Genomic DNA, 22,278 nt, shown 5'->3' on the forward strand with positions numbered 1-22,278 from the left:
TTCTTTTAGAATTTATTCTGAAAATTATAGTAATCATGAGACAATATAGTATTGAAAGAATTTCATAAAAGTTTCTCTGTTAATATTTATCACAATAAAAATGTTAATATCTACCACAATTATATATAAAATATGTTTGATTAATTTGACTATATACATAGTAAAAAATTGACTACGTTCATATTAATATTTTTTTATGTGGTAAATATGTAGGTATAATTACCATAATTTTCTCATAGGGTATATTCTAAGAGAAAATTCTTTCCGTGTATATTTCCTCATTTCTCTGTTTAATCTAATCCTAATATAATTGCGCACGCGAAGCTAAGTTATGTTATTCTTAATAAAATCTTAAAAATTGCAACGCATGCACACAAATTATTATTACAATGCATGCATAAAATATATAATATTAAGAATGCAAAGCATAAAAATATTTAAATCTTTAGCAGAAAATGAGAATCAAAAGTAATAGAATTTTCTACAAAAATTTTCAATATAAATACCTATGCTTATATATTAGTCTCGCACATCTCCATATGTCCATCACGTTGTACATCTTGCACAAAACTAATAATTGGCGAAGTGCTTCGACTGCTTCGCCAATGTAAAGTTAGATTTCGCTAAAGTCACTAAATAAACAAGTAAGTAAACAATCCATAAGACTCAATGTTAAGAATTTGGCGTCAAAATGGCGTCGAAAAGTGTACATAGTGCACACTTTTGTAATGTATATATACACAGTTAAATGCAGTTTTTTAACCTAAAAACTGCACTTTTTTTTATTCTCAAAATACATTCATGCAAATATTTCATTTGAGCGAGCCGCGTTTTGGCGTCAAAATGGCGGATGATTGCGGTACTTTGTTTATCTAGTGACTTTAGGTTTCGCCGTCAATTGGCGACACTGCTGTGTAGGAGTCTTGATGGGAATCAGTCTCGCGTAAGACGTGCAGCGTAGTGGACGTATGGGATGCGCGTGTCTAATAAAAGGAATAGAAAGAAAGAGACGTTAGGTCTGGTCGCGCGAGATGTTTCGTCGGACTCGGGCTAAAGTTAGGTTTCGTTGTCAGATTGCGACACCGCAACAATTTTGCGGTCTGTAACTGTGGACTGTAGTGATCCCTGATAGCACAAATTATTCGAAAAGAATTCATCTGTATGTCACCAATTTTGAGTCCCTTTTTTATAAAATAAATTCTATTTTATAAAATGAATTCTATATGTATTTAAAAAGAGACTCAAAATTGGTGACATACAGATGAATTCTTTTCGAATAGCTTGTGCTATCTGGGATGGACAGTGGAGATCAGTTTCGCGCGAAACGCGCGCGTGAGGGACGCGTGAAGTTGCGCGAGTCTAATAGAAGCAGGTATTTATATCGAAAGATTCTTGTAGAAAATTCTATTTGTACCTAGGATAGCGCAGACAAAAAATACATCGATTTATTGCACATATATTTATACATACATTTTTATCACACAAAATTCCGTGATTTGACCAAATTCATTTATCGCGTAGCAAATAAGTTCTCGCATAATTGGAATACATCGAAATAAAGGAAATGGATCAATCTATGTTTCCTTTTTCACGACATTGATTTGAAGTTGAAATTTTATGGAAAAAAGGGAAAGAATAAAAGAAGAAATAATAATATTAATCCAATGTAATAGGACATCTATTTTCCGGGATACAGGATTGTTCTTCTCTTACTTTTCTCTTATCGCTGATTACGGATGGGGCATTACTGTACAATATAACGAATTTTTTCAAATTACATTCCACGGAAATTACGGCAAATGAGAGAAAGTGAAAAGCTGATAAAGCAATGAACCATGCAATCGGAGTTTCGAGGCATGTGATTATCGATTAATCTATTAGAGTGAATATTTTTTTCCTATCGATTGCTCTTAAAATATTCACGGTGCATGATTTTAAGTATCTATTTATTTTTTAGATATATATGCATTTTAAATGTCTGATGCACTTTATCTTTATTTTATCTTCGCACTTTTTATTGACTGAGCAACAAGTTTTCTACTGATTTCATAAATCAAATATAAGGATGCGAAAGCGCATCTAACATTTACAACAGTCTTTCATCTGTTAACATCTCCCCTTTTATTTATTTCAGAATCGATTGATCGATTTTTATATTATCGTATATAAAAAAAGATTATATTTTTTATATTAGCATATAAATATCGTCAATTAAATTATTAGGTACATAAATTTCAAGAATTATTTTTATGATAATAGTAGAGAATTACATGCAATATAAGGCATTTAATTATCATACCATATTTTTTTATAAACAATAAATAATGAGAGGACAAAATGTAGTTATCTGCCATTTACAGGAAAATATGATTACGATAGACGATATGTGACATATGTAGCATACGTGACACATAGAATTACGATCCATAATTGTCTCTAGTCGACTCTAGATAATGGATTCACGACCACATTTTACCGTAATTAAGCTGCGACACCGGATGAAGTATGTCGAATACTTGATTTCAGATTTCATCGTGCCCTTTCCCCTGTTCCCCTAAGATGGTTGTGAAATGGCGACGTATCTATGCCGTATTAATAGCAGTAAATTGGATCTGGCGGTGCATTAATATCGCATAGCGCATATAGTGCATTACTTACACACAGTTACATACGATATCTGCTGGCACCGTTTTGATTGCGTAATATAAACGTGGCATTTACTCGTGTACCGCTACATCTAATGCAACTGTGTACGGTGTTATTGCCTTCCGCGAGATTATTACTGTAATTGCATTTGTTACAACTCCCTGAGCAATCATTTTAAAGACGTAGGCTTCAAAATATAACGAAAAAGCATCCGTGGTTTTTTTTTTACAACAAAAAATTTATGCAAATAACGTAAGAAGCACACGATAGTTTTGCTATCGTAGAAAGAGTATAAATATATACTTAGTATAATAAAAAATAATTAATGTAAAAAATACACAGAGAGAATTTTCTCTTAAAATTTACTTTGAAAATCATGGTAATCGTGGAACAATATGCTATCATAAGAATTTATCTGATAATATTTACCACAATAAAAATATTAATATTTACCACAATGAGACATAAAATATGTTCGATTAATTTTCCTATGTACACATTAATATTTTTTATTGTGGTAAATATTAATAAGAGAAACTCATAAAATTCTGCCACATTGTCTCGCCATCTAAGAGAAAATTCTCTCCGTGTATAAATAATAATACATAATAAAGTAAATATAGGGGGATATTTTTTTCAAGAATATATATATATATATATATATTCGATATATTTATTATAGAACATATATAAAAGTGCTATGTTACAAAAGATGCGTGCTCTTCTAAATAATACATTTGTCGCAATAAATCGTCTCCTGCGATCTTAATTAAACCGGCGTGTTAATCTTCGCACTGTATTTTCCATGCACGATGATTAACGATGCAACAACGGCCTTTTTGACATTTAACTTCGCGCGCACCTGCCTTCTGTAACGTCATAGTAATTTATTAATGCCGTTACGGCGCCTTAATTATCCCGCGGAGAGTAGAATTCTGTGAATCCGTGAATATATCACGGTTCTCTTCGGTGGAAGAAACCAGATCCACTTTTCCCTCGTCGCAATTCAATATGGCAAAGAATATCGCTGCTGTAGGATTGTCAGAGACGAAAACTCTCTCTCTCTCTCTCTCTTCCGCATAAAGGCTGCTCTCTTTTCAGAGCTGTCGCACTTTCTTCCCGCCGAAACGGAATTACGGTCCGGCGCCTTTTCGACGATGTAATCTCAAGCAGATTAACATATACCCCTGAATCTGTCTGCGCACCTTGGCTTTCCGCGCGAAGAAAGAAACCCGAGGCGAATGGATTGTGGTGAGAGCAAGCTCGTGGAATGAATAAAACCAAGACGGCGGAGCATGCTGCAAGAAACGGCTCCTGCGATTGCCGAGGATTTTTTCGCTCGGTCGTCGTCGTCGTCCATCGAAAGAGCGATCCCGGCTTGTATAATGAACCACAATGGTGTTTTCCCTCAAAAGCGTTTTCCGCTCGCTCGACAATAGACTTGCCGTCAGGCCACGGATATGCTTGTGTATGTCTCGCATAATATGTTAATATCACTTCTTTACGCGAGTGTGTGTGTGTGTGTGTGTGTGTGTGTGTTATTATATAGTTGAACAATTTTTGTTCAATTTAACAGATATCGCATGTCCCAAACGGTCCACAGAAATTTTTATGTTAATTTCACATAATATGGATATGTTAAATGGAGACACTAATATTGTGCGTTAATATTTTAATACAAAATAAATGCAAAACTTCAAATAATTTGAAATAAATTTTGTGTAAAATTAACATACTTTTAATGTAAAAATTAACAAAAAATATGTTAATTTTAGATTTTATCATCCCCACTTATATTATAAAATAGAAAATCAACATTTTTTTCTGTAAATTTTAACAGATAAACCTTATCACTAATAAATCAGAACATATTTATCGTATAAAATTAAAAATAGATATACATTGTGTTATTTTTACATTTTTTTAGTTGTTTTAATAATTTAACATTTAAGTTCAATTAACGGAACAGTAATATGTTAAATTAACACATAAATGTTAAATATTTAACACCAAAATTTTAACGGGAACCGGTTTTAACAAAAAGACAAATTTTTCTATATACAGAAAGAAAAATCAAAGAACAAATTTTTCGGAAAACACAATTGCAAAAAAAAGTACGCGATATGTTGGACACATTATGTATAATTAAGAATATAATTTTTCTCATTAATGCATTCGATGCATATTATTGCATGAAATAACAGGGAATAATATCAATTTCTCTATCAGATTTTATTCGCGTGTTAATACGCATCTTTATATATAGTGTTGTTCATCATAATTAGAGAACACGTTATGTTGCGCTCATTAACGAGGGCTGAATATAAGATTACAAGTGTTACGGTCCTTTATACTAACGATATAGTTTTAATTGATGCGCGTGAAGGATAGCATCATCGACGATAGAGACTGTTTACATGCGTGACTGCGGCTACGTTTAATTAATAAAATCATCCTAATCGCCGTGGGGCCTTTTCGCCGGCGACTATATCTCGAACATCTCGCTATCCCCTGTGCACTCGGATTTTCACCCCTTAATCACTTTATAATCAGCGCGCTGAGGAGGCCAAGGCGAACAGCGAAAGCGGTTTTCAGCAAACCGCTATTATGTTTCCAAAGGCGTCGTTAATGAGGATAAAATGTTCTGCGGAACTTTATGCCACTTCCGCTCCCGAATCCCTCCGTATTTAATGCTTCGATCAAGACATCTTTTTTTTTTCGTGTAAACCGTGATTAAAACGTACAGTGTGAAATTCCGAAAAATCGTAATCCCTCGCGAGATTCTCCCCAGAGAGAGAGAAAGAGAGAGAAGTGCGAGGGATAACGTTAAAAAATGTCATTTTTTTCCGAAACATTGAAGGGTGACGCGAAATCCCGAGAACTCACAATGTCAAAATGAAGGATCTGGTGAAATATCCCGAAAACAGTATATGAGAGAATATCCGTATACGAATTGAAATAAAAAAAAATGAAAATTCAGGATTAAACATTTTTGAGGACTTAGTAGATATTCATTCGATTTCAATATCGCGAAACTTTGCGCGCGCTCTCAAATAATTGCGCATAGAAACAATATTTCGGCACGATGAAGTTTCGCAATGCATTCACTGTTGTGCACGTTGTGTGCATACACTTTTTTTTTCCATTTCTCGTTTCCCCTCGGATTTTGCGTTCCGCATCGTCGCGGACATCGACGGTCCCGAAAGTTATTTAGCGATTGTTACACGAAAAATGCATGGAGAAGGTACCGATTTTGCAAATGACAGAATTTTAGCGCGGCTTGGAAATCTGTTTTTTCTCTTTTTTGCATAATACAAATTCCCACTCGTTTATCCGGTGTTCGCGCCGAATGTGAGACGAGTAAAGGGTGTCGGCGCGAGTTTCGCGAGGAGAGACTCGGATGCGAGTGGAAAATTTTTTAATTTACTCCGGCGGATTTGCGCAACGTTATCTCAGGATATTCTGTAACGAGCGTTATACACCGGGATATAGCGCACACACGTGCACGGACAATGTGGGGTTCTCCTCTGTGGATGAAAGCCTATTCGCTTCTTTTCTGCTCCACGAAAGGCTGGGGGTGACACGAGCCTTGCACGAAATGAGGCTGGAGGAATCCGATTTTCTAGTGTTCGAGCCGCTCGGGCGGAAAATGACGTACAGAACTATTTCCGCGGAAACGATCCGTTCCCAACTGACAGTCTTCCTTTCTTACCCTTTCCTTTCCTTCTCTCTTAATGGAAATAATTACGGCCTGTTCATTGTTCGCGCCATTCAAAAGGTGGGATCTAATTTATCGAAAGCGAGCTTGTGTGAGAAAACGTTTCAAAAAAACGAGAAAAACGAACAAATTTCCAGTTTTAATACTGCCGCGGGAAAACAGCATATGTACTGTAGAATGGAGTACAATAGAAAACAAATTTAAAAATATAAATCAATTAAACATTTTTTCATTTGATGAAATCAAATTAAAAAAAGGACTGCTAAAATAATTATGTATGTATAAAGATAAATATAACGTGATGTTTTTTGTAAAAGATTATTAGATCGAAATTGAAATGTTAAGCAAACATGTATTTTATTTATTTTTAATCATTGTAATTAACCCATAACAATTTATGTTGCTCGTTAATACATTTGGGAAGGTTAAAATAATGAGATACGAAATGGTGAGATTTGAAAAGTATGGAATTTCATTTTAACTACAAAATTTAACCATGGCAAAATCGAACCATGAGCAACAAAGTTTCCCCATTAATTTCTTCATGCTCGTACTTCGAGGTAATTAATTAGAATTATGAGAAAAGTTTATGAAGCACCTGTTACGTGTTTAGAGCAGTTTCTTCAGAATCTTGGCGAATACTATTCGAATATTTCAACATCGACACGCTCGCAGCATCCACATGATTGTAATAATACCGCTAATGGACCAGATGATGTTTTGGTTAATATTCAGCATGAAATTCAATTTATATTTGTACATTCAAATAATTCGTCTTTTATCTACCATTATATATTTTTATCAAATATTCTATATTTTTTAAATAATATTAAATGTAGACTTTACTAAAATTTTTAATTTGTGTCACATAAACACGATATTAAAAATTACATTTATTAAATAAATACATTTTCCCATTTGTAATTTTATTCGTATAGAATTTTATGCATTAATATAGAATTTTACGCACATACATATATATATATATATATAATATTTGATACATTATATAGGTATGATATAATATCTCAAAATATTAAAAGAAAAAGAGAGAGCGCAACAGAGTAATCATCTTTTCTTTAGAATTTGTCAATAGAGCACGACATAATATTATCGGCGATAATTACGAGGAGGAGAGACTACTTTTAATCACTGCTCGTCTATGCGGTAATCCGAAGGTGCGGCCAATCTCTTCCAGGAAAGCCACGATGACCCCTAATTGGCCACATTATTAAAATCGCATTTTCGTGATCCCAGCTGCGAGGGATCGTCCCTGCTGAGGATCGTACAGGCGCGATGAAGTTTCCTCGTAAAATAAATCACGCCATCCCATCGCGGTAATTCGGCGCAGCCGCTCTGCTGCCTTACCGGTAATATTGGATATTTTCTTAATGGCGAAACTTCTACGGCCTCCCCTCGAATCCAGTTCATCCTCGTGAATTCCCTGATAAATCGGTACATGATTCCCGGCCATTTCGATGGTCTCTCCTCCTCTCGCGCTTACCCTTCTGTTTCATTTTCCATCTCTCATTTATATTGACGTTTATTTTGGCGCGTGAAGAAAGTATCGAACTTGCGTAAACTGCCCTAAATATATATACAATTACTTTATAATTACTTTATAGAGATTTTTTTATTCTCATTTCAGCCACTGTACGAGTGATTACATCGCTATTTATTCGGGTCCGACCACGTCAAGCCCGTTGCTGAAGATGCTCTGCGGCAAGGAGAAGGCAGCATTGGTACATGACGGTCAAGAACTCCTCGTCGAGTTCAGGTGAAAACGCTATTTTTTTATCAGAATATTAAACAATTGATTTTATTGCGAATTCTTATTTAATTTAAATTTTTTTTTTTTTTTAATTTATCTTTTTTTACAGAACTGGTCCCGAGGTATCACCTTTCGATTACAATGGTTTTGTCGCGGTACTGAATTTCATAGAAATGACGACGGAAGTTCCAACAACGATTGCTGTTGAAAGCACAAATAAAAGCGGTAAGTAATTTTTTATTTAAAAATTCTTGCAGTACGTAATTCTCAATAATAATATATTTTATTTCTCTTTTAATTTATAAAGTAGATGATATGTATTATTAAAAATTGTCAGGATCACAATTTTTTGGTTTCTATTCTTATTTTATATTATATGGAAACAGCATTATATCGAAATTCACTTGATCTTCCACAGTTGAAATAATATAATATTTATTTCTTCGTAAATTATATTTTACTTTATAAAGTAGATTATAGATTATTAAAAATTGTCAAGATTAATTTATTGAATTCTAATTTCTATTTTAATTTTATGGAATCAGCATTATCGAAGTTCACTGGACCCTCTAATCTTCCACAGTTAAAATGATATAATATTTATTTTATTGTATTATTAAAAATATCATTGAAAATAGATTATTGCATTATTAAAAATTGTTCGGATCAATTCTTTGAATTCTGATTTCTATTCCAATTTTATGTCATATGGAAACAGCATTATCGAAGTCCACTCGACTGTCTAATCTTCAATTAAAATGATATAATATTTATTTTGTCATAAATTCGATTTTAATTTATAAAATAAATTATTGCATGATTAAAAATTGTCAGAATCAATTTTTTGAATCCTGATTTTTATGCTAATTTTATATGAAATGGAAGCAGCAGCATCGAAGTTTACTCGAATCTCTAATCTGCCGTAGTTGAAATGATGAAGTCCGGTAGCTATAACAACCGCGACTTACACGATCACCGCAAGGATCAAGGTGCCGTGATCAACAGTTGCGACCTCGAGGTGAGCGGTGAGAAGGTACGGGCAGGTCACCACGACACCAGGGGCAAGCCAAAGTCCACGACATGCAGACTCGTGTTGCGTGGCCGCGCTTACGACACGGGACACGTCTCCTTAGCCAGTTACAACCTCAGGTAACCTCGTTTTCAACCTGCCATCTACGAGTCTTGGAAGAAGTACGTCGAAACGCACGTGCGATCGCGGTCGAACCGATCGGTATCGGAGGGATGAGAAGCTCTGTATCCTCTGTATCGACGTGTTTCTCCGCCAATCGCGTCGATTCGGGGAAAACTACGGTCACGTAACGACGAGGTTACGGTGCGATGGGTTGCAGTACGAAATTACATTTTGTGTTTGTTTACCGATTGTTTTCAATCGCGTTTTTCAATCTCTACAAATTCGCGGCGAGTTACGATATATATAACGTCTGAATAGCGATAGTCGAAAAATTGTCAACACACGGTTTGCGTTGTTGATTAATCCATCGGGCGTAAGCTTCGATATCAATTGCAAGCGCGCTTTCATATATTTGAAAAATAATACTTAATATAAAAGTCATATCTGTTCAGCTCCCTTCTACAAAATAAAAAAAATATTGCGGAATAAGAAGTTATTTAAACACTTTCGAACAACAAAAATATTAAAAATTTTGATTAAAAAATAAGAAATAAGGATTTTCATTTTTATTAGGAAAGAATGAGAGTTAACATCAGCTCCGGATAACGATAAGCTCAAAAGGTTTATCTTGGTAAGAAGACCGGCTGAGAACAGGAATGATTAATTAGAAAGAAATATTTTCATCGGCTCTCAATATTAAAAATATAAATATAATTTTTTTTTTAAATCGTCCAACAGAGCCAAAGCACGAAAAATTAATTATTCGGAACTGTATCTCTTGGTTTGAGATCACTAAGTTCCATATATAAATTAATCTCAAAACTTACATACGGAGAAATAGGGATTATTAATCATAACACGATGCTTTAATTAATGGAATGTCGTAAAGTGTTAAAATATTTTAAGAGAAAATATCTCAAAATATCTCTGAAACATCTGTATAGCGAGTGACTAGCTATTTCTCCGATCGTTACGTCTGCGCAGCGGGATTTTTATTTCACAGTTAACGCGGAAAGGCAAGTTGCGTAACTTATCGGAACGCGAGACCAGAAAGAAGCCACCCTGAGGCTCGTCGCGGAAAGTAGCGTTAAATCACGTAGGGTGGCAACGGGGAGAGAAGACACGTCGCATTTCACGTCCGTATCCCGGAGATTTTCAATTATTATGTGAGACGCCGGCGACATGCGAATCGCGTATCCGCGTCTTACGGAGATTGTGTTCCATCAGGAAATAGAACACGCTGCGGGAAAAAGATGAAATCATCACCCCCGGAACCGATAACGATGACGATCTCGTCGGCGACTCGTATCTCTGACACCTTCTCGGCATTGTTCCTATGTCTCCAAAGCCATGGATTTATATATATATATATATATATATATATATATATATATAACTCTTGATATAAACTGAAGGTATGCCGCGCACGAGACGCAAAAGGAGGGCTTTATTGAAGGTAGCATGAATTTTGAACGAAATATTGTAAATCCGGGCGCCAGGTGAACCGAGAAAATATCTCCTAGCATGGGGGGAATATCGCTTCGTCCGCCGACCAATCGCGTGTACATTTCTCTTCCTCTTTTACTCATTTTCATGCTGGTTGCGGGAGCAAGAGCGCGTAATAGCGGCATCGGTGTCGGATTATCGCGGCTTTTCAGCCTTCTTGCTACATCTCTGAGGCGATTAGAGGAAAACGGAAACGCAACGTTCGAATATACGACGGTTCGAACGATACATTTACGGATTATCTCGGGACAGCGGACGCGCAACATCTCTTCATCTTCTTCAAAATTAAAGAGGAAATTAATAAGCACAAATATAGATCGACATATTTAATTTATTTTTTTGAAAACTCGATAAAATTGATTTCAAAATAATTTTTACAATTAAAAATGTATTTATATAATCAACGAAAAATTAATTTTTGTAGACGCAAAAGACATTGCAGTAGGCTCGATAGCCGATATACATATAGATATATATTGTATATTTATTTGGAGAGCCGAATTATATATATTCTTAATATTGTTTGTTTACGCCTTGGCTGAAAATACGGCGTTATTTAGTTACAAAGGCAGAAAGAAGTATTGTTTCGTAAGTGTCTGAATAGCTCAGTTGGAAGAGCAGTCGCCCGGCAAGCGAAAGGTCTCGGGTTCGATTCCCGATTCAGCCGACTTTCGGACCGATATTTTTCTCGCTTTATACAGACGGGTTAATAAAGGGGTAACATAGGAATTAGAAATCCAAACCAAGGATACCTATTCCTAGGCTCTACAGCCGATATTATATTGTATGGATTATATTGTGTAAAAATATATTGTATAGATATACGATATATTGTGTAAAAATACATTTGTGTGTTCTTTCTAAAAAAAAAAATTGTTCAAGCGAGGATTTACGGTCGAGAGATAGATATTAAATTTCCTTATCGGCGCTGCAGAGATGACGAATTTCTGCGACGCGCGATCCATCATAAAATCCATATGACTGGTAGATATACATGTTCCCGTTATCGATTTTACAGTGCGCAGTCCTGCCAATCGGCGATCGAGATATTCGACGGTTCGCCGGAGAGCGGGATGCTGGATACCGCCAACTCTTTGGAGAGGATCTGCAGCCCGGCACAGTGGTTCCCACGGGAACTCGCGGGTCAGGATAAGTAAGTGGATTCTCCCTCAGTAGTTATTAGAGCAGTCATTAGAGATGTACTATCGTACACGATTTATCGGTGATGCATTGTAATTGTGGTAAATTTGTGGGCGGATTTCTCTCTCTCGCAATGCGCGCGCGTTGTGGCTTAAATCTGTAGAGAACTGGTTAAGTCTCCTTAGAACCCTCGGCATCAAAATGGAGATTAGCTTCTAACAGAAATGCGAGCGCAAATCGATTAAGGACGCAACTATTCTACTAGGACACGCTAATCCATACACGAATTTCGTCGCAAAATTTCTTCTTATTAATCCCCTCTTATGCTTTTCATAATTTCTTCTTTGTATTTTTAAAACCGCTCGTTCTCGGTTCAGAAGGATCCTAGCGAGCTGTGGTTTGCAGCATATGAAAGTTTTGAGTGACAGCTTCTATTAAAATTTAAACCCAATCAGTATTCGTATTTTCATTTTTTGTTAGGAACATCATATCTACAATATTTATTTTACTCATTTATTTTATATATCCCAGCTAAGGATCACGCGTTTGAAAGGAACGCGCTAGACAAATACAAGGAGCTTTGAGAAACGAACCTTTGACAACGATAAATCATTACACACGCTGTGAAAAAATATGTAATATATTACATAAAAATATGTAAAATTACGTAAATAATAAATGTAAAATTACACGATAAATAATAGAAATGTTTACCTTTTTATTATTTATCATGTAATTTTACATATTTTTTTACAGTGCAAAATATAATGATATATTAGTATTAAATGTTGAAATGTGGAATGACATATTAATACTAAATATGAGAGGATTGGCTTCGCGGAATTTTTTCCGCATTAATGATCTTCTTACATCGACTGAAGTCTTTTCTCCGCATACGTATTATTTATTTTCTCGGACACGTATTGCGAGACAAGAATTGACGCGCAAAATAGGTACCAAGCCCGTTGTAACGTCGATGAGAAGCAGCGCGAGATCATCGGCACGTAATCATAAAACAGATCCCTGGCAGATCCATCATCCGTCTCCATCCGGGAGCTGAAGCTAGACGCGGCATGCAAAAGCGATACCTCATACTCATCTCGCCGGAAGTCAAAGTATGAAAGATGACTGCGCTAGACTCCCGCACACGCTGTGCATTCCACGGTTACGAGGCCATTTATGGCGGAGTACATATTCGAATGAAAAGGTGTCACAGAATGCGCGCTGAATGGTGGTTATCTGAAATCGTTCGCTCGTTGCTGCAGCATTACGGAAGTCTCGGTGCAGTTATTCATGCGGTATCTCGAGGAAGCGATGCGCTCCTCGATTTTCTTTGATGAATTTTTCAACAAGAAAAATCTTACGCTAGAGTATCAATTTTACTTTGATCTTATGTTAACTTTTTACTCTTGCACATTGAACGTCAGAGTTATTAGTTTTACCAAGAAGCTTTTATTCCTCACTTCTTTCGGATAATTACAAAAGCTCTATCAATTATCAATATTATATTATATTATATTATATTTTTCTCTTTGCTATAATTTATATTAGAGATATATTACATAATATATTTATTGTAATATATAATTTATTAATTCTCGATTTTATTTTAGTCATTATGCAACTTTGGCGAGAGACACGTGTATTTTACAGACATGATGTTCTCGTGGGTCAATAATACTACAGCCGAAGTTGTAACTATTTCATTTTACCCCAGCCATTTCCAGTTATATTTAATTCCACAATATTGTCACAAGACGCATGTATCTATAAAAGAGCGTAACAAAATTTTATAGCATAAACTCTCTCTCTCTCTTTTTCTCTCTGGAGCAGCTGGTCGGGCATATGTAGTTTTGTTCGTAACGTTCCTGCGATAGCATGACTTTTACGATAGAAGAATCTTTTGATTACATAGTAAACTTTTTCGTTTGATTAAATAACTTTAGAAAAATGCATGAGAACCGCATATATTGATATTCCGCGAACATTAATATTCTGCAAAAACAATTGTTAGTTTTTGTAACGTTTATTCAATTTTCATTTACTCTGCGTTAGCTTGCATTTTTGTTTGATTTTTCTATAAAAGTTTGCGATGTCCTCCACTAAAAATATATAGTATATGTATATATATTACATAATAAAATTTTGTTATCAACATACGTTTATAGATGTAATATTTGACAATCGCGCTTTGCACAGTTGTTTTATGAAAACGCGATTCTTTCGATCTTAAAAATTTGATTTCACGTAAAATTGTGTATTATATGATAAGAAACACGTAAACCGCGTAACTTTATGCTGTTCAATGACGCGTTGCCTTCATTCAAAGGAAAATGGACTCTTTGTCGTTTGCGTGCCGTTTATGCGATACAAATCCCTGTGCACGACAGGACCAGTTTTCACCATGAAATGCGCGTTTTATGGACGCGGTTCTTTCGACGTAAACATTTAATGCCGATCGATTTACTGGCACGAATAATAATAAATGCGAGCATGAGCCGGGTGTTGATAGAATACCGGCTAACCCGTTTAATATCCCTCTCTTCCCTTTTCTCTGTCAAATTTATGACTTTCAGCGTTTGATAACAAAATGCTATCACATTCCACGAATTAGGTGTCTATAAAAGTAATAATTTTAAACATTGAAACTTGAACCGTCAAATAAATGTTTATTTGGCAGAAACAAATGGCACGTAAGTAGAATAAAACTAAGTAAATTAATAAAAGTGAATATTGCTGAAACGAAATATACAATTAAAATTAGGGATGTGCCGGATAATAAAATTACCGGATACCGGATATCGGATATCCGGTAATAATATAAAACCGGATACCGGATATCCGGCCGGATATCCGGTATTATAAATATTCGGCCGGATACCGGATATTTACCGGATATCCGGTACTAATAAGTAATAATTTCTAACAGTGAAAATATTTATTTAAACACGTGTGAACCAGACTTAATATTTATTATACCATATATCATGTGTTTAGAGTAAATTTAAAATGCCAGTATAATGTATTTACTATTTATAGTATTTATTCGACATTACTCACAAATCACAATCATAATCATAATCAAAATTTAATATTAATAAATTTTTCATGATGAATAATAACATGTCAGCATTTTCTGGTGACAATCTATTTCGATTATCGGAATAAACCAATTTTCCTGCACTGAAAAGTCTTTCTGAATGCACGGAGGATGGTGGAGCGCTTAAGTATTTCAAAACTAAAGTTTTGAGATTAGGGTATTCTAAAATATGAGTCTTCCACCATGTTAAGGGATCCTCATCTCTCGGTGACAGAGGTAGCATCAGGTATTTTGATAACTCTGCATTATAAACTGCAGCTTTCTTTTTGCTTCTGTCACTGGGTTGTCTTGTAAAAGTTGTTTGACTTGATGAATCCTCAAAACGCGCATATGCGTATGTGCGTGCGTCCGTCCGTTTCTCGTTTCGTCTCTATTTCCTTTATAGAGTTATCAAAATACCTGACGCTACCTCTGTCACTGAGAGATGAGGATCCCTTAACATGGTGGAAGACTCATATTTTAGAATACCCTAAACTTTTCACTGATATTAGAAATTATTTAGAATCTCGATTCTCGAATTCTGCATCAATTTTCAAAGTTTAATGATATCCGGCTATCCGGCCGGATACTAATAAAGGGCCGGATAGGCCGGATACCGGATTCTTACCGGATATCCGGCACATCCCTAATTAAAATATTATAGAAATCTGTGAAATATAATATTAAAATTATTATAAAAAACATGTGCGAATATTACGTCGAGATTCTTAAATTTTTTATTCTATGTTGTCATTATATAATAATTTACTACAGATATTTTTATTCGTTATACGTGCTGTTTCCAGTAAAGTCGAGATATCGATGTAAGAATGAGATGCTTGATAAAAATTCAAGAGAGGTAGAATAGAGGTCATATCAAATGAAAAACGTGACGAGAAAGATATTTGAAGGAAGATTTTTAGCCATACATATTGAGCAGCGACGTAGAGAGAGAGAGAGAGAACCACACACACATGTGAATAGAACGAATTACATTTCTGGAATTTTTAAACCGTTAAATTTTTCTTTCCCGAAACTCTTATTCCGACAATTATTCGATCAGATATCACGAGATGTCTTTCATCCATTTAAATTATGAACAATGTCCTAAAATGCAACTCCAAAAGACAATAAAATTGCACGTTTATATAAAAGAAAAAATGAAGCTCATTATTAGACCTCTGAAGAAAAGAGATTCAAAGCGTACTTGTGTCCGCTGTTTGTATCCGTCTATGCACAAGTTTGCTTTGGCAGAAACTTCGATGCCGAAGCCTCCAGAGACGAGATTGACCACTCGGTCGTGGAAACAGACCGAGAGAGAGTCGAGTGACGACAAACAAAGGTATCGCATGATTCCTCCCGAGGCTGCAAACCGGCGGTGACCCGCGAACTATAGGATTCCGGCCGACCGAGCGCGGAGAAAGAAAAAGGAAGAGCGAGCGAGATGGTCCTATATATAGTTCGTCGTCCTGCAACAGCCAACGGCTCGCATGCATTATGCAAGTCGTGGGAAATAGACAGACGTGAAATGTCTGTCGCGCGGACACGCTGCATCGGAGGTGAACTTGATGCGACCGGCGCAAAAAGAACGAGAACTGACCGACGAATGGCCAAACGAGCGATGCGCGAGCTAGAGATTTCCCAGAAGAGATTTCGAAACGCCGCCACCCTGCTCGAACGCCGATATGTCGAGCACCGATCGATTCGGACTCTGGGGCTTACTCGCTCTCTCTCTCTCTCTCTCTCTCGCTCTCTCTCTCTCTCTCTCTCTCTCTCTCTCTCTCTCTCTCTGGAAATATTATGATCACGCCGCTCGCGCATATGTCTTGCAATTTGAGAAATCTCTGAGTGGATTTGAAGAAGAGTGCAAGTCTGATTCTTATTTTAAAGTGAACTTCTCTTGATGAATGCAGGAGAATCTTGCAATTATTAAATATTATACAGGGTCCCATAGGAAATTTCTGAAACTAATCAGCTGTCATCTTTTAATGCAGTTATTGAGAAAAAAAAAAGTTGCGGCGGGAAAAGGAAAGTCTATAGTTTTTAATGGATTTTTATATAAAATGTTTGTATTAGTTTATTTTATTAAAAAAAAATAATGGAAAAAGTGCTAATAATCACATACGTAAATTAATGATAAATATTTTCAAAGTGCGCACCATTTGAATTTGTACAAAATTCTGTTCTTTTATGAAAACTTGTAAAAACTTTTTCTAACATGTCATTTTTAATGTTATTGACGATCTTTTTAATAGCTGCTATTAAATCTGGCACTGTTGAACATATTTATCATTAGTTTATGTGATTTTATATAATTATTAGCACTTTTTATTATTTGTTGTCAATAAAATACACTAATATACAAACATTTTATTTATGTCTATTAAAAACTGCAGACTTTCCTCTTTTCACCACAATTTTTACTTTTCTCAATAATTGCATGCATTAAAAAATGACAGCTGATTAGTTTTAACAATTTCCTATGGAAAACTGTAAAAATATATAAACCATTTGATTACGATTCATTTTCATACACTAAAAAAAAATTAATAATTATGTATTTCAATAATGCCTAATAAATTATTTTTTTGAAGTAATTAAATATTTGTTTTGAAAAGGATTTTCTTATATCAAATAAATATATTTCACATCAAATTACAATATTATTAATTTCAAATAAATTATTTATTAGGCTGTATTAAAATAAATACTTATTCAAATTCAATAATTCAAAAAATTTTTTTCAGTATTCAAAGTACTTTGACACTTCTCTGCGAGCGATTGCAGAATAACTAACATTTGCGCTTTGCTAGGATGGGCCTAAAAAAAATTACACACGCTACATCGTCGGTTCCGACCTTCCTAAAACAGAGGAAAAATTTTTTCTAATTTTCGACAAGAAGGATATTCATCGTGCGCGCGTTTTGCCTAGCGCCATCTTGCTGACGCCATTCTGACAGTTTTTAATCTATTTTAATTTCTAACGTTTGCCAGCCGGTCCCGAGACGATTTATGCTTGGCAGCGACAGCAGGCTCGACCGGATGCAGCGTACGTACGTACGTGCCTATGGGACCGCCGCGTGTTTTATGTCGACTAATCTCGTAAAAATTCATGCGAAATAACGCCCGTGCTTCATCCGCCTCGCACGTTCTCCACTCCCTCTCCTTCTCTTTTCCTTTCCACTCGTGGCTGCTTGCAACCGGGCACGTATTCTGCCGAATTTCCGGCCTGCGCCTTCCGTCTTTTGCGATACTCTCGAAACGGTATTAAAGCAATACAAAATAAAACTAGCTTCACAAGGGTTTGCAAATGAAAGTTTGGCAAAGCTTCGAGTTTCTGCCATATCGAGAAATGTAAAGAAAATCCGGCGCAGTATTTAGAATTCGAGAATGAAAACGTTGAATTCTTGATTTAACGTTTCAGAAAAATTTAATGAGAAAAAGCGGAGAAATACTGTATCTCTGTGAAATATAAAAGCACGGAAGATATCAAAATTCAAGAATCGATTACGTACGTGTCAGCGATCTACGTATCACGTTTTTGTAAACGACACTTATTGGAAACAAAGAGTTGAAAGGGTCTAATTGGCATTGCGATTATTTAAGTGAATTGCCTGGAGCGCGCTCTATTTAATCTCTGTCCGTGCATGGATACCGGATACATTGAGGATTAATCCAGAATAGCCATCAAGTAATTTAATCTTCATGCACGCCATATGCCCAACTAAAAGCCACCCCCTGTCGGGAGCAGGCAATAAACCGACACAGATCATCCGTATCGAGCTGTCACTTTATCTCGCGCTCTGATAAAGTAAACTATCATTTAGGGGAGAAATCTTGTGGTCCATTTTGGAGATAATTATGTCGGTTTGTAATACGGTTTAATAACACGTGCATCTATAACTTATGTGCATTATACCCAATGCAAGTTTGAGAAAATTGCCTACACATTTCTACAAATGTATTGTAGATTTAAAATTTTTTATTTGTCAAGTCACGGTTGCCTTTTAATTTTTTTACTTCCGTTTAATGACAGTTTTATTTTAACGTTTAAGGGATTCTAAACGTCCTTGAGAAGTCTGTGGATTTAGTCCTGTTTTATCGACAAAATGTGAGGTTAGATTCAATTATAAATCTATTTATTGGCTATACGGATTGTTTTTTATCTAAAATTAGAGCGTTTTCACAATTCTTAATATTAATACTTTAATTTGTACAGGAAAAAGATTTATCAATTGGTATAGTCTCATATATTTAGCATGAATTATTTTTCTTCATAATTCTGCAACCTTGATATATGAGACTATACAGATTGATCTTTTTTCTGTAAAAATTAAAGTATTAATAGTAACAAATGTGGAAGCGCTCTAATTCCAGGTAAAAACAATTCGTATAGCCAATAAATAGATTTATAGTTTCTCTAACCTCACATTTTGTCGATAAAACAGGACTGAATCTCAAGAACGTTTAGGATCCCCTTAATCGATCTTGATTTTTTAGTTGTACAGCAGAAAATATTAACCAAAAAAGAGATATGATTCGCTTCCGATGGATGGTCTCGATAAATTTATCTATAGAGACGTCAAAAACGTCAAAAACTAACTTTGGACGCCTCAGACTGTCAGATCGTTTGTCACGCGGAAAAGTTGCTGCGGTGTTAGAAAGTCGACGACGTAACTCCGAGCACTCATTCGAGCGACAAAGGGCCAGTCCTCCTCCCGTGATACCGCAGGGTGGCGAAGCAAAGGGCCTCCGATTTATCTTGCAAAACTAATTCATAGGCAATTCTCGCGCCGACGCGACGGACTATCGGAAGGCGATTCCCAAGACGTCCATTTACAACTTTGCCCGGAGAAAATAGAGAGTCTTACATGCAAGATTTACATCCCGTTTTGTCTCGGGCTCTCGTGCAACTTCCGGTGGAGCACCCTTTCGCGTCCTTTCCTCTCGCCTCCTCCTTCGCGAGATAATGGTGAATTAATAATTCACGTTCGAAGAGTTTCCGCGTGTCCCAAATACATCTCCAGCGAAAAGTATCATGAATCCTTCACGGTGCGTGTGAGTACATATGTAACGTACGTTACAGGCGGAAATCGGATCGATCATTATTCATAGAACGATCCCGGCAAACGCAATTTCCTTTATAAATTGTATATAATTGTGCGGGGCAAAAGTTCAACTCCGTTGGGTCATAAGATAAATTTTATATAATCTCGGATAAGAGATCAGTGGTCCTTTGGGAGACAGCTAAACTTAATTTTTTATATTCAATTATTCGTAAAACTTTTTAATTAATCGTAAACAGACCATAGTTTATATAAACTAAAATTCAAATTTTGATACCTGTTCAAGCATTTTGTTTGTTAGCAAATATTTAAATACCAACTAACATCTACGATCAGTGTTTGCTGTTATCTAAATAAAGTTATATAAACACGGAAAAAACGAATTAGCTACCATAGCTAAATTTTAGCTGTCCATATATTACAACCTGAAATTTAGTTATCGTGCCTAAATTTCAGCTATGGTAACTAATATTTTTTAGCCATAGCTTAACGGAGAATGTTATAGCTAAAAAATATTAGTTGTCATAACTAAAATTTAAGCATGATAACTAAATTTCATGTGTAATATATGGACAGCTAAAATTTAGCTATGGTAGCTAATTTTTTTCCGTGAATGATCATCTAGATGAAATTTTGGCGTCATCTTATCTTTATATATATAATAAAAATATGTATTATTTATATCTGCATCTTAGATAAGAAAAAAATATATTATTTTTTATTAAATTATCTAGAATAATTTTCAGATAATTTTGGATTAGAATCATAGCACATAAAAATACTTAAACAGTAGTAGAACTTCACAACAGTAAGTAATAAAAATTTATAAGTAAAAATATGAATACATATATTTTTATATCCCTTTTACAATTTACATTTTATTATAACTGTGTTTACATAAGCAACCTTAAAAGTTATTATCTAGAAAATTATCTAGATGAATCGCCATATAATCTTTTATCTAGATATATTTAAAACAAAATTATCTTTATCTTATCTATAATTGTAAGCTAAATTTACATATTTTTATCTTATATCTTCATTTAGCTAATTTCAAAATCATCTAAGCACAACACTGTCTACGGTATAAAAAGATTAAAATGTGCCGTCAATTAGCCATCGTCTTTCGATTTACCGAGAATTTATTCCGCTGTGAAAACCGAGCAGAAATCGCTTTCGCGCGGTAAAAACGTAAAAAAAAAAAAAGAAATCCTCGGGCGTCGACACTGGAAGCTGAAAACGCGTAAATAACACTCTTTTAATTCTTCCAGGTACGTCGAGCCAAAGCGTTACTCGTCCAATGGTCGGGACATGACGGTGGTTTTAAGGCGCGCCTCAAACAGCCCCACTGACGAGGAGTATATGGAGGTCTCGTATTACTTCCACGACGGTGAGTGTGTGTACATCTCGTATCGTAAAATAAAGGGAAAAAAAAAAGAAAAAGTTGAGAATGTCATCAGGTGAGAACGAACGTGCCGCGGTTCGTCGCTCGGACCAGGGAGCGAAATAAACCGGCCGCATGCCAGAAATTGGATTATGACGTGCGCCGTCGCTGCGCAATCAAGTCTGCCGCGTGTAAGCGCCGCGAAATCGCGAAAAACCTCGTCAACTTTTTTTCGCACCGGTGCTCTATCGCCCTCGGTGCGCGATTTTATTTTTTTCCCTTTTCCTTTTTTTTTTCTGTTCGTCGCGAGTTACGAGCGCAATCGCGTTCTTTACGCGCTTCCGAGAAAAGCTTCTTAGTTTTATGTCTCCGAGTGAAAGTTTGGAAAAGAGATCACGCAATAAAATTTATCCCATGATGAGATGTTTCTCAGAAACTTTTTCGAGGACTGAAAGTCTCTTGAAAAATCGTATTTTCCATTTTTTTTTAAATTATAATAAATGGCACGTTTTTTTATTTTCATTTAATAGTGCGCAATTTTATCGACAAGTATCTGTTCCTTTATATAAAAGGCGATGATATTTACTCGATCGTATCAACATCGTTCTCATAATCGGTTCAATTCGCTATTATCCTCAAACTAATTCGAATCGAGTTTTTGCCGAATCTCTCTCCCGGATTCTCGAATAAATCGCAGCGTATCCAAACCACCAATTACGAGTAACTAATCACCGTAAATACGCCCTGGCATATCGATGTCAAAGCCTCGGTTACCCTTAATCGGATGAACATAGGCACGTCCAGACGGTAATCTTGAAATTCGCTTGGCACACGGC

The 22,278-nt window shown here is 35.6% G+C and overlaps 1 protein-coding gene and 1 non-coding gene across 5 annotated transcripts in view; both read left to right on the top strand.

Moving 5' to 3' along the window:
- LOC114942262 (uncharacterized) overlaps positions 1-22,278 on the top strand; it is a 346,485-nt gene that overhangs the window by 313,087 nt on the left and 11,120 nt on the right. For all 4 annotated transcript variants that reach the window (XM_085488071.1, XM_085488070.1, XM_085488072.1 and 1 more), the window contains 5 exons: positions 8,013-8,141; positions 8,245-8,360; positions 9,062-9,284; positions 11,792-11,926; positions 21,330-21,448. In XM_085488071.1, coding sequence (XP_085344197.1) covers positions 8,013-8,141; positions 8,245-8,360; positions 9,062-9,284; positions 11,792-11,926; positions 21,330-21,448 — 722 coding nt within the window. The remainder of the gene's footprint in view (positions 1-8,012; positions 8,142-8,244; positions 8,361-9,061; positions 9,285-11,791; positions 11,927-21,329; positions 21,449-22,278) is intronic.
- On the top strand, positions 11,368-11,440 carry TRNAA-GGC (transfer RNA alanine (anticodon GGC)). The gene has a single exon. It is a non-coding gene; the product is annotated as a tRNA-Ala (tRNA).

Source organism: Nylanderia fulva, unplaced genomic scaffold (assembly GCF_048542155.1).
Source record: "Nylanderia fulva isolate GAGA-0341 unplaced genomic scaffold, ASM4854215v1 Scaffold62, whole genome shotgun sequence".
NCBI classification, from domain to species: domain Eukaryota; kingdom Metazoa; phylum Arthropoda; class Insecta; order Hymenoptera; family Formicidae; genus Nylanderia; species Nylanderia fulva.